The sequence below is a fragment of the Nerophis lumbriciformis genome, linkage group LG20 (assembly GCF_033978685.3).
Source record: "Nerophis lumbriciformis linkage group LG20, RoL_Nlum_v2.1, whole genome shotgun sequence".
In the NCBI taxonomy this organism is placed as follows: domain Eukaryota; kingdom Metazoa; phylum Chordata; class Actinopteri; order Syngnathiformes; family Syngnathidae; genus Nerophis; species Nerophis lumbriciformis.
The window spans coordinates 26,938,807-26,956,255 of record NC_084567.2 but is presented as its reverse complement, the minus strand read 5'-3'; the positions used below and the strand labels follow the sequence as shown (position 1 = coordinate 26,956,255).

At 40.1% G+C, this 17,449-nt stretch overlaps 1 protein-coding gene across 4 annotated transcripts in view; it reads right to left on the bottom strand.

Annotated features, from left to right (window-relative positions):
* The window catches only part of LOC133619596 (long-chain fatty acid transport protein 6), a 33,638-nt gene extending 24,123 nt beyond the window's left edge, over nucleotides 1-9,515 (bottom strand). For all 4 annotated transcript variants that reach the window (XM_061980721.2, XM_061980722.2, XM_061980723.2 and 1 more), the window contains exons 1-2: nucleotides 8,933-9,515; nucleotides 1,474-1,677 (exon numbers count right to left, since the gene is read on the bottom strand). In XM_061980721.2, the coding sequence (XP_061836705.2) occupies nucleotides 1,474-1,677; nucleotides 8,933-9,404 (676 nt within the window). In that variant the 5' untranslated portion in view covers nucleotides 9,405-9,515. The remainder of the gene's footprint in view (nucleotides 1-1,473; nucleotides 1,678-8,932) is intronic.
* Nucleotides 9,516-17,449: the final 7,934 nt, after the last annotated feature.

The window sequence follows — 17,449 nt, the reverse complement described above, 5'->3', positions numbered from 1 at the left end:
CTGTGCTCTATTAATGTGAGTGATCGAGGATAACTAGACGGAAGTGTTTTTACAGCGTGTTCAAGGACCGCTGACCAGAGTTGGGCAACACAACGCCCGCCAGAAATACTAAATAATAATAACAGATTTGATTTGTCGCACACTTTTCATTTAAATAAATATTAAAAGTGCTACCTTACAAACCAATAATTAAAACAATACAAGCTTCGCCATTAAAACAGATACAATACTAATACTTAAACACTATCAGTAGCTGTGTGTACATGGACACATTTAATCAGACTAAAAGTCTAATAATAATAATGCTTCATGTAAAGACGCCATTCGGAATATTGTGACCCCGATTACGCACATGCGGATCAAAATTTAATTCCGATTGAGACGGGTGGTTTATGCCGAAAGTCATTCGGATTGTAGCGCATGAAAACACATCTTCGGAAATTTGGGTTACAATTATCCTTACTGCACATGTCTTTGATGTCAGCTTTACTTTGGGGTTAGAGGGGGTAATCAATTTAAGAGTGTCAAAATGAAGCGATTGTCTTGCTGATGTCTCTACCCATTCAACATGTACAGAAGTAGAGTTATATACTGTTGAGTTTGTTGCTTTAAAACGAGACGAGCAAAAACGGTATGGTACCGAGTGTCATGTGTCGATGTAACAATAAAAGAAAGGATCCAGTTGTCGTCTTAACGAGCTGTTTTATTCACGACATTAAAACGACTCCAAGTGCTAACTGCTGGCTTCAAACACACACACAGAATGTCGTAACATGAAGACGTGCCGCAACCCGTACATGATCACAACATAAAAAGCACAGAACAGCTCCATTTCAAAAAGAGAGGTAAAACAAAAGTAGTTAAAAAAAGGAAAAAAATTATAAATAAATACCGTGAAAACGTCGGACAAGCAGATATGCATGTTTGATAACAGTGGAAGTCAATGCTTATTCAGCCCCCGCAGTGAGCAAACTCGTCCAAAAAATTGAGTCCTAGCACAAATAATAACACACCTTTCCCTTTATGTTAGGTTCTGCGCATGTCAAAGTAAAGTATTCCGATTTCAGGTGTGATGCATGAAAATGCAAGCATAATCAGATCATTTTTTTCAGAGCAGTAACATTCTAATCTGAATGATGATCAGATTAAATAAATGTTGTCCATGTACATGTGGCTAGTGATGCATAAGAAACCCAAAACATGCAAAATAGTAGGTTTTCTAACAGTATGTCAATTTATTTTATTATTTTAAAAAAACTGGGTCAAGAGATTTCAGTGTGTGTATAAGTACCTTTTGAGCACATTCAACATTACCGCGATGAGAATAATAACCGTGATCATTTTGGTCACAATAATCGTGTTATGAAATTTTCATATGCTTACATCCCTAGTAAACCATAAGAATGTGTTTTAGATGTAGAATAAAAATCATAATATGACATTTGGGAAGGAGATAAAAGGCCAATGCAATACCTGTCGTGCCTGAAGTAAATATGAAGAGGAAGTTGGACATAATATCAACTTTGGGTAGCCCATTTTGGTTTTCTGTTGAGTTGTTTTCCAACTTATCCAGTAAACTGATGAAACCCTCTGAAGGTGCCGACTGATGTGCCACAAACACAATCGTATTGTCCTCCTTGAGGTCAGGAAGCAGATCTTCCACCAAATGAACCAGACCTGGATGAAAAGACACAATGAGTCACCCCACTACTACACAAAGATCCAACATTGTGAGAACTACACAACATGCACAATTATTTTATCAACATTTTTCTCATTAAATGTTCAATGCTATTCGTTGATCCAACTTGTTAAGAAATGACTCCAAAATACATTATTTTTTAAACTGCAAACTCAAATGTTTAACAAAGGAAAAGTCAGTTTTGTTTTTTGAAATGGCATATATGTGATTATGCACATGTACGGATAGGTTTTCCGAACATTGCAGCCATGTCAGTGGTTCCCATACATTTGTCTGTGGCAGCCTTCCACAAATTAGATTTGTTTGCTACCTGTTATGCCCTTGCTCAAAAACACATCATAATGGGACATTTCTGCGAATGCAGCTTGTCGTTAAAACTCTGCATAGTAGATGACTTTGTAACTCAGTTGCTGTATTTATCAAGTATGCAAACTCATTCAGATTGTCTTTTTTTTTTTTTTTTTTTAAAGCAATAAGTAAATAATTTAGTAATACATTGTTCCGTTGCTACTTTGCGGTTCACTTACTACAGTTTCAGTGAATCACAGATTTTAAAGTACCATTGATTACATTGAAATTTGGAAATCCATTGAAGTTTTAATGTTAAAATTACATAGGTTTTAGAGCACTGATGTCAAACTCAAGGGCCGGGGGCCAAATCTGGCCCGCCACATTATTTTATGTGGCCCGCGAAAGCCTAGAAATAATATGCGTTAATAAAATGCTTAATCTTTTCTTACTAAATATATTTATTTCCCTTTTGACACTGCATGCAATTGCATATCTTTTTAAAATTCAATATTATCAAAATCAAAATATTCCACAAATATTTTTTGTTAAAATAAAGATAAATACTGTACTTAAATATCTGCTTGACTTATGATTTCAAAACAAATGATCAATTAAATTGTAGACTGTAAAATTGACAATAGATTTTACGGTTAAATTCCGCCGACTGAGTTTTTTACTGTAAAATCAAATTTGGTACTATTTTTTTCCATATACAGTAAGACACTAAAACATTAAAAACTAACAAAAAAACCATTGAAACAACAAGATTTTACGGTAAAAAAAAAACAACACAACTGGTAGCTCTGTTGCATGAATTTTACCGCTAAAAACAGTGGTATTTATTTTCCATTACATTACATTTATTCTATTTTTTTATTTGCTGTAAAAATAAATAAAAAAACCCCACTGCTTTTACTGTTAAATTCTGGTGACTGAGCTGCCTGTTTTTAAAGTAAAATTTAAATATTGTTTTTTGCAGTTTATGTAAAAAGAAAAAAATATTGTTAATGTATTATATATATATATATATACATGTATATTCATATATTACTCATTGTTAAACGTGGCCCTCTGAGGGCAACCATAACTGCGATGTGGCCCTCAATGAAAACGAGTTTGACACCCCTGTTTTAGAGTGTATGGCAGGGTAACCACGTAATACGCCATGTCAGTAGGTGGCAGCAGGTAGTTAATCGCTTTGTAAAAGTCGGTATGTGTCGGGTGAGACGAGGATGGTTTGTTATGATCCCAATATACAGACCACAGCGGGAGGCAGAGTGTAGGTAAAAAAGGTATGTAATGCTTAAACCAAAAATGAACAAAAGGGAAAGGGCAAGGAAAAGGCAACAGCTATGCAAAACGAAAGTAAAACTGAACCGGCTACAAAGTAAACAGAAACAAAATGCTGGATGACAGCAAAAACTTACGACGTCCACAATGTTCATCCGTACATGACATGACTATCAACAATGTCCACACAAAGAAGGATAGCAACAACTTAAATAGTCTTGCTTGCCAACACAAATCAGGTGCGGGGAGTAGCGCTAAAAGGAAGGCTCAGTGGCCTTGTGGTTAGAGTGTCCGCCCTGAAATCGGGAGGTTGTGAGTTCAAACCCCGACCGAGTCATAGCAAAGACTATGGATGTCCGATAATTTCGGACTGTCGATATTATCGGCCGATAAATGCTTTAAAATGTAATATCGGAAATTATCGGTATCGGTTTCAAAATTATCGGTATCAGTTTCAAAAAGTAACATTTATGACTTTTTAAAACGCCGCTGTGTACACGGACGTAGGGAGAAGTACAGAGCGCCAATAAACCTTAAAGGCACTTCCTTTGCGTGCCGGCCCAATCACATAATATCTACGGCTTTTCACACACACTAGTGAATGCAATGCATACTCGGTCAACAGCCATAGAGGTCACACTAAGGGTGGCCGTATAAACAACTTTAACACTGTTACAAATATGCGCCACACTGTAAATCCACACCAAACAAGAATGACAACAGAACACAATACCCAGAACCCCTTGCAGCACTAACTCTTCCGAGACGCTACAATATACACCCCACCTCAACCCCGCCCACTTCAACCTCCTCATGCTCTCTCAGGGAGAGCATCTCCCAAATTCCAAGCTGCTGTTTTGAGGCATGTTAAAAAAAAAAAAGCACTTTGTGACTTCAATAATAAATATGGCAGTGCCATGTTGGCATTTTTTTCCCATAACTTGAGTTGATTTATTTTAGAAAACCTTGTTACATTGTTTAATGCATCCAGCGGGGCATCACAACAAAATTAGGCATAATAATGTGTTAATTCCATGACTGTATATATCGGTATCGGTTGATATCGGAATCGGTAATTAATAGTTGGACAATATCGGAATATCGGCACAAAAGCCATTATCGGACATCTCGGTTCTCTAGCAAAGACTACAAAAAAATGGGACCCATTGCCTCCCTGCTTGGCACTCGGCATCAAAAGGTAGGAATTGGGGGTTAAATCACCAAATGATTCCCGAGCGTTGCCCACGCTGCTGCTCACTGCTCCCCTCATGTCCCAGGGTGTGAACAAGGGGATGGGTCAAATGCAGAGGACACATTTCACTACACTTAGTGTGTGTGTGTGACAATCATTCGAACTTTAACTTTAACTGAGGAAGACGGGAAAACACCAACAAAACCGGAAGGGCCACCAAAATAACAGCACAAGACAGGAACTAAAGCACTACACACAAGAAAACACAAACAAACTCAAAATAAGACACGACGACCTGGTGGAGTTTTATTTTTTTAACGTTTTCTGCTGGTGGTGTGCCTCCGTATTTTTTAATTTAAAAAATGTGCCTTGCCTCAAAAAAGGTTGAAAAACACTGCTCCAGGGAGCCACTAGGGCGGCGCTAGAGAGCCGCGGGTTTCCCATGTTAATTGAGCACAATTCATTTGATCAAAACGTTGGCTCAAGTGTACTAGAACAGTGTTTTTCAACCTTTTTTGAGCCAAGGCACATTTTTTGTGTTGAAAAAAATACAGAGGCACACCACCAGCAGAAATCACTAAAAAACAAAACTCAGTTAACAGTAAAAAGTTGTCACAATTGTTGGATATGACTTTAAACCATAACCAAGCATGCATCACTATAGCTCTTGTCTCAAAGTACGTGTACGTTCACCACCTGTCACATCACGCTGACTTATTTGGAGTTTATTGCTGTTTTCTTGTGTGTAGTGTTTTAGTTCTTGTCTTGCGCTACTATTTTGGTGGCTTTTTCTCTTTTTTTGGTATTTTCCTGTAGCAGTTTCATGTCTTCTTTGAGTGATATTTCCCGCATCTACTTTGATTTAGCAATCAAGAATATTTCAGTTGTTTTTATCCTTCTTTGTGGGGACATTGTTGATTGTCATGTCATGTTCGGATGTACATTGTCTTTGCTCCACAGTAAGTCTTTGCTGTCGTCCAGCATTCTGTTTTTGTTTACTTTGTAAGCCAGTTTAGTTTTAGTTTCGTTCTGCATAGCCTTCCCTAAGCTTCAATGCCTTTTCTTAGGGGCACTCACCTTTTGTTTATTTTTGGTTTAAGCATTAGACACCTTTTTACCTGCACGCTGCTTCCCGCTGTTTCCGACATCTACACAGCAATTTGCTATCGGCTGCCACCTACTGATATGGAAGAGTATAACGTGGTAAGTCTGTCGATCTCCAGACAGTACAGAAACTCAAAACAACACATCATTTGCAGATTATTATTACTGGTTTGCAAAAAATATTTTTAACCAAAATAGGTGAAACTAGATAATCTCCCACGGCACACAGGTGGTAGAGGTGAACGGCACCGTGTCCCCCCCTCTCAGTGAGCTGTGGAGTCCCCCAAGGCAGTGTATTGGGGCCTTTACTGTTCCTAATATACACAAACGACTTATCATCGGCATGCGACTGTGAATTGTTCTTGTTTTCGGATGACTCGGCCTTGCTGGTATCAGACAAGGACAAGTCACAGGTGGAGAAAATCCTCAGTGCTGAACTCTGTAGAACATGCACCTGGCTCGCTGACAACAAGTTATCCATACACTTGGGTAAAACGGAATCCATCCTATTTGGGTCCCACATCAACCTTAAGAAAGTCAATGACTTCACTATAAAAGTGGGTGACATTGTTGTCACCAGGAAGGATGAGGTCACCTACCTAGGTTCCATTCTAGAGGCTAATCGTTCCTGTGATAAAATGGCAACCAAGGTAATCAAAAAGGTCAACAGTCGAACGAGATTTCTCTATAGAATCTCCTCTCTGGTCAATAAAAGCACCATGAGGATTCTGGCGGGAACTCTCGTTCAACCCTTTTTCGATTACGCATGCACCTCCTGGTACCCTAGCACCTCCAAAACCCTCAAATCTAAACTCCAAACATCCCAGAACAAGCTAGTCAGATTACTTCTAGACCTCCACCCCAGATCCCACCTCACTCCCACCCACTTCTCCAAAGTGGGCTGGCTCAGGGTGGAGGACAGAGTAAAACAACTTGCACTGAGCCTAGTCTATAAAATCCGCTACACCTCCCTGATACCGAAGTACATGTCAAACTACTTCCTTAACGTAAATGACCGTCATAACCACAACACCAGGGGGAGCTCCACTAACCACGTTAAACCCAGATTCCGATCTAACAAAGGTCTTAACTCATTCTCTTTCTATGCCACATCAATGTGGAATGCGCTCCCAACAGGTATAAAAGAAAGTGCATCTCTATCCTCCTTCAAAACCGCAATAAAAGTTCACCTCCAGGCAACTACAACCCTAACCTAACACCCTCCCCGGATTGTTAATAATCAAATGTAAACAATCAAATGCAGATACTTTTTCTTATGCCTTCTGATCTCTCTCTCTCTCTCTCTCTCTGTCTCTTTCTGCCCACTACTTGCTGTCCATATCCTACCAAGTCAGACCTACACTGTTCCAATATCCATTTCTCTGTTCTCAATTGTTGATGACTGATGATAACAACCAAACCCAACCCCCCCGCCCCCCTCCACACCCCGGATTGTAAATAATGTAAATAATTCAATGTGATTATCTTGTGTGATGACTGTATTATGATGATAGTATATATCTGTATCATGAATAAATTTGTGGACCCCGACTTAAACAAGTTGAAAAACTTATTCGGGTGTTACCATTTAGTGGTCAATTTACGGAATATGTACTTCACTGTGCAACCTACTAATAAAAGTCTCAATCAATATACCCCAATATCTCAGATACTTGTAACAGATGTTACATGTCACCTGCAAACATGACGCACTTGTCACCTGCAAACATGACGCACATGTTTTGGTCTTGTCCCCATTTGCTGGATTATTATTTTCAAACACCTTGCTAAGGCATTAGATTTAAATCTGACACCATGTGCAGAAATGGCTATTTTTGGGACGGTATCAGATCCCCAAATAAGGAGAAAATGTAAGGATAGTATCGCCTTTGCATCCTTATTAGCACGTAGGAGAATTTTGCTGGAGTGGAAGTCACCAGTCTGCCCCAAAGCCTCCTTATGGCTTAAAGACCTTATGATGTATTTAGATCTGGAGAAAATAAAGTTCAATCTTAGGGGGGCACCTGGGAAGTTTTATTCTGTTTGGGGCTGTGTGGTTGACTACATAGCTAAATTAAAGACGCTACAGGACACATGAAAAATTCACCTTTCATAAACCAGCTTCCTTTTTGTTTTTTATTTCTCTTTATTCTGGGTGTATATTTACTATCTGCCTATGTTGAGAAGAAAGTGATGTACTAATTATTTTCCATTTGTGACTGTAGCTTTAACTTACTGTATGTAGGACCTGGGGAGGAGGGGGGGGGGTTATGACATACTTGCCAACCTTGAGACCTCCAATTTCGGGAGGAGTGTGTGTGGGGGGGGGCGGGGACTCGGGGTGGGGGGCGTGGCTAAAAGGGGAGGAGTATATTTACAGCTAGAATTCACCAGGTCAAGTATTTCATATATATAAATATAAATATATATATATATATATTTTTTTTTTTTTTTTGTTTTTTTTATTATATACATATATATATATATATATATATATATATATATATATATATATATATATATATATATATATATATATAAAAAAAAATAAATACTTGAATTTCAGTGTTCATTTATTTACACATATACACACACATAACACTTATCTACTCATTGTTGAGTTAAGGGGTGAATTGTCCATCCTTGTTCTATTCTCTGTCACTATTTTTCGAACCATGCTGAACACCCTCTCTGATGATGCATTGATGTGTGGCATGCACAAAAGTGCTTTCATCAAATACACTAGATGGCAGTATTGTCCTGTTTAAAAGTGTCACAATATTGCTGTTTACGGCAGACGAACTGCTTTAGGTATACAAAAAAGTGACTGCTGTTGTTGTGTGTTGTTACCGCGCTGGGAGGACGTTAATGAAACTGCCTAACAATAAACCCACATAAGAAACCAAGAACTCACCCTCTATCATTCTATAGTTATAACGTGATTGGGGAGGTACGCTTTTTTATATTGTGGAGGACCTGAGTCCGCCTGAATTTCGGGAGATTTTCGGGAGAAAATTTGTCCCGGGAGGTTTTCGGGAGAGGGCGCTGAATTTCGGGAGTCTCCCGGAAAATCCGGGAGAGTTGGCAAGTATGGGTTATGTGTGTATGGGGTATGTGTTGGGTTGCTGTTCTTGGAAGTGGGTGGGGAAAAAAAGGGGGAAATGTGACTACTGTTCTATTGTATATTGTAATACCTGTCAAATTTAATAAAAACATTTATAAAAAAATAAAAAAAGTCTCAATCAAACACTAGACTGTATCTCACGGCACACTAGTGTGCCGCGGCACAGTGGTTGAAAAACACTGTACTAGAAGGTGCAGAAAAAGGTGAGTAAATATATAATAATAAATACCTGTGCCTACGACTAGCGCCTTGGCGTCACAACTTCTGATGCAGTGCAGCAGAGATTTAGATTTATTGTTGGTGTTGAGAAAGGCAACTTGACAGCCGAGTTTACAAAGTCCAAACCACACGTGAATAAAATCCGGCTCGTTGGCCATCAACATAGCAACAATGTCTCCTTCTTTTAAACACTTCCGCCCGAGCGCGTTGGCAAACTGGTTACTTCTCCTGTCCACGTCTCGGTACGTCAATCTCTGGTCTTCGTGGATAATGAAAGTTTTGTCCGGCTTCGTCCTGACTTGGAGAAGAAAACAGTCCAAATAGGTGATAATTCCTCGCTGCGTGCGAGCGAGCAGAGACTTTCTGTACATCCGGAGTTTGAAGTAATAGCCCAAATCCGCCCACAGGAAAGGATAAAACATTTTCTGATAGACAAGAGCAGCTAATAGCCCCGCTAAAAAGGTAACCGCCACCGTTAACATGGTTTAGTAACGATGGTGCTCCTCAAAAAAGAGACAAAGTTTAGCCGAAAAGTTTTTGATGGACGTGGACTCGTCAAGCTAGCTTGGTCATCGTGCTAGCTTGACAGCAGCCAATCAGATGCAAGCATGGAGGAGCCAACAAGCCAAGGTAGGATGTCCTCATTTACTTTTCTTTTTAAAATACATTCTTAAAATACTATTAACGTAAAATTATGTGATATTAATACAAAACATTACATTATTTTTTTTTGGGGTAGGGGGTAAATATACCAAGTCAAGATTACTAAATATTAGAAATGTCCGATAATGCTTTTTTTTGCCGATATCCGATCAGTGACCGTCACTGATCGGATATCGGCAAAAAAAAAGCGCCGAAAAGGGTGGGTAAAGGAGACGGATTCTAGGGGCCCATGATGGAGGGGGGCCCAGAGAGGCCCCTAATGATGATGAAATTATAATACAGAAAAAATAATGACACTGTGTTGGGAGCCCTGTAAAGATTCTTTTCATGGGGCCCAAAATCCCTAGCGGCGCCCCTGAGTGACGTGCGGTGAGGTTCATGACTGGTGAGGCACTGACTTCATCACAGTCAGATTTACAAACATATGAACCCTAAAGACATACTTGCCAACCTTGAGACCTCCGATTTCGGGAGGTGGGGGGAGTCTGGATGATTTAGTTCTTGTCACCCTGTTGTCCTCCCGTCTCTTCCCCAAGGATGGCTCCATGAGCTGGGCAAACGCCTGGAGATGCCCTACGTCAACAACGCGGTCGGAGGCCTGTCGGTGCGCAGCTCGTACATCGCCGCCCTCCACTCCACCCTCAGCAGCCTGACCAGCGTCGGCTTTGGCAACGTGTGCGCCAACACGGACGCCGAGAACATCTTCTCCATCTGCACCATGCTCATCGGCGGTATGCCGGACGCCTCGTATGGAATAACGTGATTGGGCAGGCACGCTGTTTATATCGTGGGAAAGCGGACGTGAAAAAAGGCTTTCCTCACTCAGGTCCGCATGGAGCTGGAGGGGGCGTGGCCTCCAGCTCCGGTTGAAAATCGGGAGATTTTTGGGAGAGTATTTGTCCCGGGAGGTTTTCGGGAGAGGCGCTGAATTTCGGGAGTCTCCCGGAAAATTCGGGAGGGTTGGCAAGTATGCCTAAAGAGTATCTTATTCACCATTTGATTGGCAGCAGTTAACGGGTTATGTTTAAAAGCTCATACCAGCATTCTTCCCTGCTTCGCACTCAGCATCAAGGGTTGGAATTGGGGGTTAAATCACCAAAAATGATTCCTGGGCGCGGTGCCGCTGCTGCCCACTGCTCCCCTCACCTCCCAGGGGGTGATCAAGGGGATGGGTCAAATGCAGAGGACACATTTCACCACACATAGTGTGTGTGTGTGACAATCATTGGTACTTTAACTTAACTTTAACTTTACACATACAAACTGTAGCACACATTAAAGCACATTTAATAAAAGAAAACGTTATTATGGTCTTACCTTTACTTATAAATGAAGTCCATGCGCTGCTCCTTTTGAACAAAAGCATCGATAACTTGTTTATAGAAGTCTTCCTTATCTTTCTTCAGTTTTAAAAGTCTCTCTGTCTCGATGGAGATCTTCCTTTAAGTATTACCTCCTGCTTCGATTGAAAGTCCAGCTTAGAAAACTGTTTTGTTTTAGATATGTAATCCTCCATATGTTAATAATCCAGGCGAGAGGAAAAAAATAAAAGATCGCTGCTAACTGTTGCTGCTTGTCACTTCGTCTGCAGCCGAGTAGTCGCAGAAATGCTCCCTGGGATCACTAGCGCCCTCTACCACCAGGAGGCGGGATTACTGCGAGCCTCACACAGTGCGTCTTTGCAGCAGTTTTATGATTGCTCAGCACAAGAAATACTTTACACACATACAGTTGTTGACAAAATACACTGTACATTACATACCTCAGCTAACTAAACTATGGAAATGTATAATATAATTCATACAGCAATACGTTATCACTACACAGCAGGCCAGCAGTTAGCCGAGTCATTGCGCAATCCATGGTGAGGCTCAACTGAGTGACGTGCCTCAACTGGCTGCTGACTCACTGCAAGTCTCTTCTCAGTATTTGAACGGCAAATGTGAAAATTCAGCGATTTTGAATAAAAATAATCTAAAACTGGTGAAGTTAAATGGAAAATAACTTTATAGTGTAATCACTGGATACATATAACAATTGAATTATTATTTTTTTCTTTTTACATTTTTTTTCTTTCCATGATGGCAGGTGAGGCGATGATGGCACGTGAGGCCCCGCCTCACCTGCCTCCCCTGACTGCACGTCACTTTATCCGATATTCCAATATTGTCCAACTCTTAATTACCGATTCCGATATCAACCGATATCGATATATACAGTCGTGGAATTAACACATTATTATGCCTAATTTTGTTGTGATGCCCCGCTGGATGCATTAAACCAGTTCTTAACCTTGTTGGAGGTACCGGTTCGAACCCCACCAGTTTCAAATACGCACTCACCGAACCCTTCTTTAGTGAAAAATAAAATGTTTAGTTTTTTTTTCAAATTCAAGACAAAGTTATATGGTTTTTTTTTACTGCCGCACAAAATGAACCGTGCATGAACATCACCTCGTTCAAAGAACAAAACCAACACAGTGCATGAACTCACAACAAATTACACACCTGCAAATCAGTGTGACTTCGGCTGTTGCCGTATCCGTAATCATCATCATCGGCGGTCACTCGAACGAGTATGACGATCCTCCTGGTAGGGGTATATCCCTTTATGGAGGATGCCTGCGCGTGACTTAGTTTTACGTGGGGAGACTGGTGCACAGACAGTCACCACATGATCCTTGACATAATCGGGTCAGAGTCCAGTGGCATGGAGTCCAAGACGTTGACGTCTTCACCGTATCCCTGGCTAGGGGGCAGTCAGGTACTAGGCCTTTGCCAAGGGCCACCTGGGCTAACAGTAGTAAAGGGGTTAACCTCCTAGTGCCCCAAGACCCCATAGAGGAGCCTCCACTGCCGGATGCACTAACGTCATGCCCAGGACGTATCCATAATACGCCGATAGGGAGAAGTTTTTATTTACATGATGAGTCGGGTGTGTGACCTCCGCGGCGGAGGCTCTGCCGAACCCCTGAAGCCGACTCACCGAACCCCTATGGTTCGATCGAACCCAGGTTAAGAACCACTGCATTAAACAATGTAACAAGGTTTTCCAAAATAAATCAACTCAAGTTATGGAAAAAAAGTGCCAACATGACACATTCATTATTGAAGTCACAAAGTGCATTATTTTTTTTTTAACATGCCTCAAAACAGCAGCTTGGAATTTGGGACATGCTCTCCCTGAGAGAGCATGAGGAGGTTGAGGGGGGCGGGTAGGAGGAAGGGGGGGTGTATATTGTAGCGTTCCGGAAGAGTCAGTGCTGCAAGGGGTTCTGGGTATTTGTTCTGTTGTGTTTACGTTGTGTTACGGTGCGGATGTTCTCCCGAAATGTGTTTGTCATTCTTGTTTGGTGTGGGTTCACAGTGTGGCGCATATTTGTAACAGTGTCAAAGTTGTTTATACGGCCACCCTCAGTGTGACCTGTATGGCTGTTGACCAAGTATGGTTTGCATTCACTTGTGTGTGTGAAAAGCCGTAGGTATTTTGTGATTGGGCCGGTACGCAAAGGCAGGGCCTTTAAGGTTTATTGGCGCTCTGTACTTCTCCCTACGTCCGTGTACCACTCTGTACAGCGGCGTTTTAAAAAGTCATATATTTTACTTTTTGAAACCGATACCGATCATTTCCGATATTACATTTTAAAGCATTTATCGGCCGATAATATCGGCAGCCCGATATTATCGGACATCTCTACCCAAAACCAGTGAAGTTGGCTCGTTGTGTAAATCGTAAATAAAAACAGAATACAATGATTTGCAAATCCTTTTCAACTTATATTCAATTGAATAGACTGCAAAGACAAGATATTTAATGTTCAAACTGAGAAACTTTTTGCAAATAATCATTAACTTGCAAAAAAGTTGGCACAGGGGCATTTTTACCACTGTGTTACATGGCCTTTCCTTTTAACAACACTCAGTAAACATTTGGGAACTGAGGAGACACATTTTTTAAGCTTTTCAGGTGGAATTCTTTCCCATTCTTGCTTGATGTACAGCTTAAGTTGTTCAACAGTCCGGGGGTCTCCGTTGTGGTATTTTAGGCTTCATAATGCGCCACACATTTTCAATGGGAGACAGGTCTGGACTACAGGCAGGCCAGTTTAGTACCTGCACTCTTTTACTACGAAGGCACGCTGTTGTAACATGTGCAGAATGAGGCTTGGCATTGTCTTGCGTCCATGCAAAAGACCTTGCTTAGATGGCAACATTTTAATTTTCCTGAGGGAACTCTCCTGAAGGAATCAATAAAGTACTATCCATCTATATGTTGCTCCAAAACCTGTATGTACCTTTCAGCATTAATGGTGCCTTCACAGATGTGTAAGTTACCCATGTCTTGGGCACTAATACACCCCCATACCATCACAGATGATGGCTTTTGAACTTTGTGCCTATAACAATCCGGATAGTTCTTGTCCTCTTTGGTCCGGAGGACACGACGTCCAGTCTCCAAAAAACAATTGAAATGTCGACTCCTCAGACCACAGAACACTTTTCCACCTGGCATCAGTCCATCTTAGATGAGCTCGGGTCCAGCAAAGCCGGCTGCGATTCTGGGTGTTGTTGATGAATGGCTTTTGCTTTGCATAGGAGAGTTTTAACTTGCACTTCAACCTAAAGTTGCACTTTATTCAAATAAGATGTGAATGCATTTGCCATAAATTCTTGTTTACTTGCTAGTTTGTATCCAAAATTCATTAATGCATAACAAGAAATAACATGAATATCGTATCAGTAACCACAAATTCTGAATGGAATCGAAAGTTGTTGAAACAAATTGTTACACACCTAATAAATAATGAAGAAAAAGGATAAAAGAACATCACTTTTCCCTTTTTTGACGACCTGTTGGCAAAGAGGGCGATGAGCGGACAGGGGGTGGCCACACAGACAACTCAGTTGTACTTTGAGTTATTTATTGATTTTAACAGTGTTTCTCACCTTTTTTTATTAAAGTGCTGTCACTCACCACTTTTTTGGCCCCTATCCTTTTTTGTAGGGATGCATAATTTAGTTTTCACACAGATAACGTCCTGCTAACAACCAGCTTCTGAAGATAATACAACTTATTTACACCTGTTATTTTCAATATTCAGATTTAACTAGTTTGAGCAAGCCTTTCTTTGCAACTGCTGCCACTTTTTTGATTTTACTCTTTTCTTTTTTAATGTCTTCCACCCATGATATCAGCGATCCACTGTTTGTTTTGTTTTGTTAGTTCTTGGTGCCTTAAATTGTGTCCATGTTTTCTACCCTTCCTGCCTATCTATACGTCATTCATTTTCTCTATGCTGTATTAAATTTACTATTTTAAACTTATGTATAAAAAATCCTGCTATATTCTCCTTCTTCCAGTTCTTATATGCCAAAATATGTTCTTCTTCTTACCAATGGCACCCAAAATGTGTGGCGTTGTTGTTTTTAAGAACACAACAAATGACCACAAATAGATTGGGATGTAATACTAATTTTTGGCCACTAGATGTCAGTAACATCCCATTCATGTATTGATAATCAAAAATTAATTGTCACAAAAAAGTATCTATGTTGTTTGCTGGACTCATGGTAAGTGTGCACTGATTTGAAAGGAAAAGTAAAGTTTAGAAATGTTTTTCTGCCATTTCAATACTTCACGAAAAAAAATCATACATTTGAATATAAAATGCATATAGGCGTGAAAGTTTGCTTGAATCAAATTAAGAATGTCTAAGACGACCTACAAACCCTGTAATGCAAATGGTTCTACCTGGATAGCGCAAACCTATGACGTCATAACGTAATCAAAAATCACATTTAAACATTCACACGGAGCACCAACATTTTTGGAACAAGAATGAGGTGATAAGAAAGGTAAAAAATGGACTAAATCTAATTGTGGCCACATATGACCAAGTTATGTAGAAGTTTTGCATCTCATTGCACATAAATGTGGTGCGTTCAAAGACCCTAGATTGAAGTAACAAACAGAGGCGTCACTTGTTTTTCAAAGCCAACTCCCAGGAGATGCACTAATACAAATATAATCATAATAATAATTGATGTAATATTATAATTCGATTTATCTCCTGATGATAATTGTAGTACTTAAAAAATATTTTAATACATTAATGTTGCCTTCACAGATGTGTAAGTTACCCATGCCTTGGGCACTAATACACCTTAGTGCCTATAACAATCCGGATGATTCTTTTCCTCTTTGTTCCGGAGGACACAATGTCCACAGTTTCCAAAAACCATTTGACATGTAGACTCGTCAGACCACAGAACACTTTTCAACTTTGCATCAGTCCAGTCTAGATGAGCTTGGGCCCAGTGAAGCCGGCGGCGATTCTGGGTGTTGTTGATAAATGGCTTTGGCTTTGCATAGTAGCGTTTTAATTTGCACTTACAGATGTAGCGACAAACTGTAGTTACTGACAGTGGTTTTCTGAAGTGTTCCTGAGCCTATGTGGTGATATCCTTTACACACTGATGTCGCTTTTTTATGCAGTACCGCCTGAGGGATTGAAAGTCACGGGCTAAGTTGCTTACGTGCAGTGATTTCTCCAGATGCTCTGAACCTTTTGATGATATTACGGACCATAGATGGTGAAATCCCTAAATTCCTTGCAATAGCTCGTTGAGAAATGTTCTTAAACTGTTGGACAATTTGCTCACGCATGTGTTCACAAAGTGGTGACCCTCGCCCCATCCTTGTTTGTGAATGATTGAGCATTTCATGGAAACTGCTTTTATACCCAATCATGGCACCCACCTGTTCCCAATTAGCCTGTTCACCTGTGGGATGTTCCAAATAAGTGTTTGATGAGCATTCCTCAACTTTCTCAGTCTTTTTTTCCACTTGTGCCAGCTTTTTTGGAACATGTTGCAGACATCAAATTCCAAATGAGCTAAGTTTTCCAGTTTGAATGTTAAGTATCTTGTCTTTGCAGTCTATTCGATTAAAAATTGGTTGAAAAGGATTTGTAAATCATTATATTCTGTTTTTATTTACCATTAACACGACGTGCCAACTTCACCGGTTTTGGGATTTGTACAAGTTTACCTTTTGCATCTCATTGCACATAAATGTGGTGCGTTCAAAGGCCCTAGATTGAAGTAACAAACAGAGGCGTCACTTGTTTTTAAAGCCAACTCCCAGGAGATGCACTAATACAAATATAATCATAATAATAATTGATGTAATATTATGATTCAGTTTAACCACTGATGCTAATCATTGTACTTAAATACTTTAATACATTAATGTTGCCTTCACAGATGTGTAAGTTACCCATGCCTTGGGCACTAATACACTTTTGTGCCTATAACAATACGGATGGTTCTTTTCCTCTTTGTTCCGGAAGACACAACGTCCACAGTTTCCAAAAACAATTTGAAATGTGGACTCGCCAGACCACAGAACACTTTTCCACTTTGTATCAGTCCATCTTAGATGAGCTCGGGCCCAGCGAAGCCGGCGGCGTTTCTGGGTGTTGTTGATAAATGGCTTTGGCTTTGCATAGTAGAGTTTTAACTTGCATTTACAGATGAAGTGACAAACTGTAGTTACTGACAGTGGTTTTCTGAACTGTTGTTGCCACTTGTGCCAGCTTTTTTGAAACATGTTGCAGGCATCAAATTCCAAATGAGCTAATATTTGCAAAAAAATTTAGTTTTCCAGTTCGAATGTTAAGTATCTTGTTTTTGCAGTCTATTCGATTAAAAATAGGTTGAAAAGGATTTGCAAATCATTGTATTCTGTTTTTACTTACAATTTACACAACGTGCCAACTTAACTGGTTTTAGGTTTTGTACTTTGAACTCTTTATGTGATTACATTGATGTGTTGAATGCATATTAGGCTAGGGGCCAACATG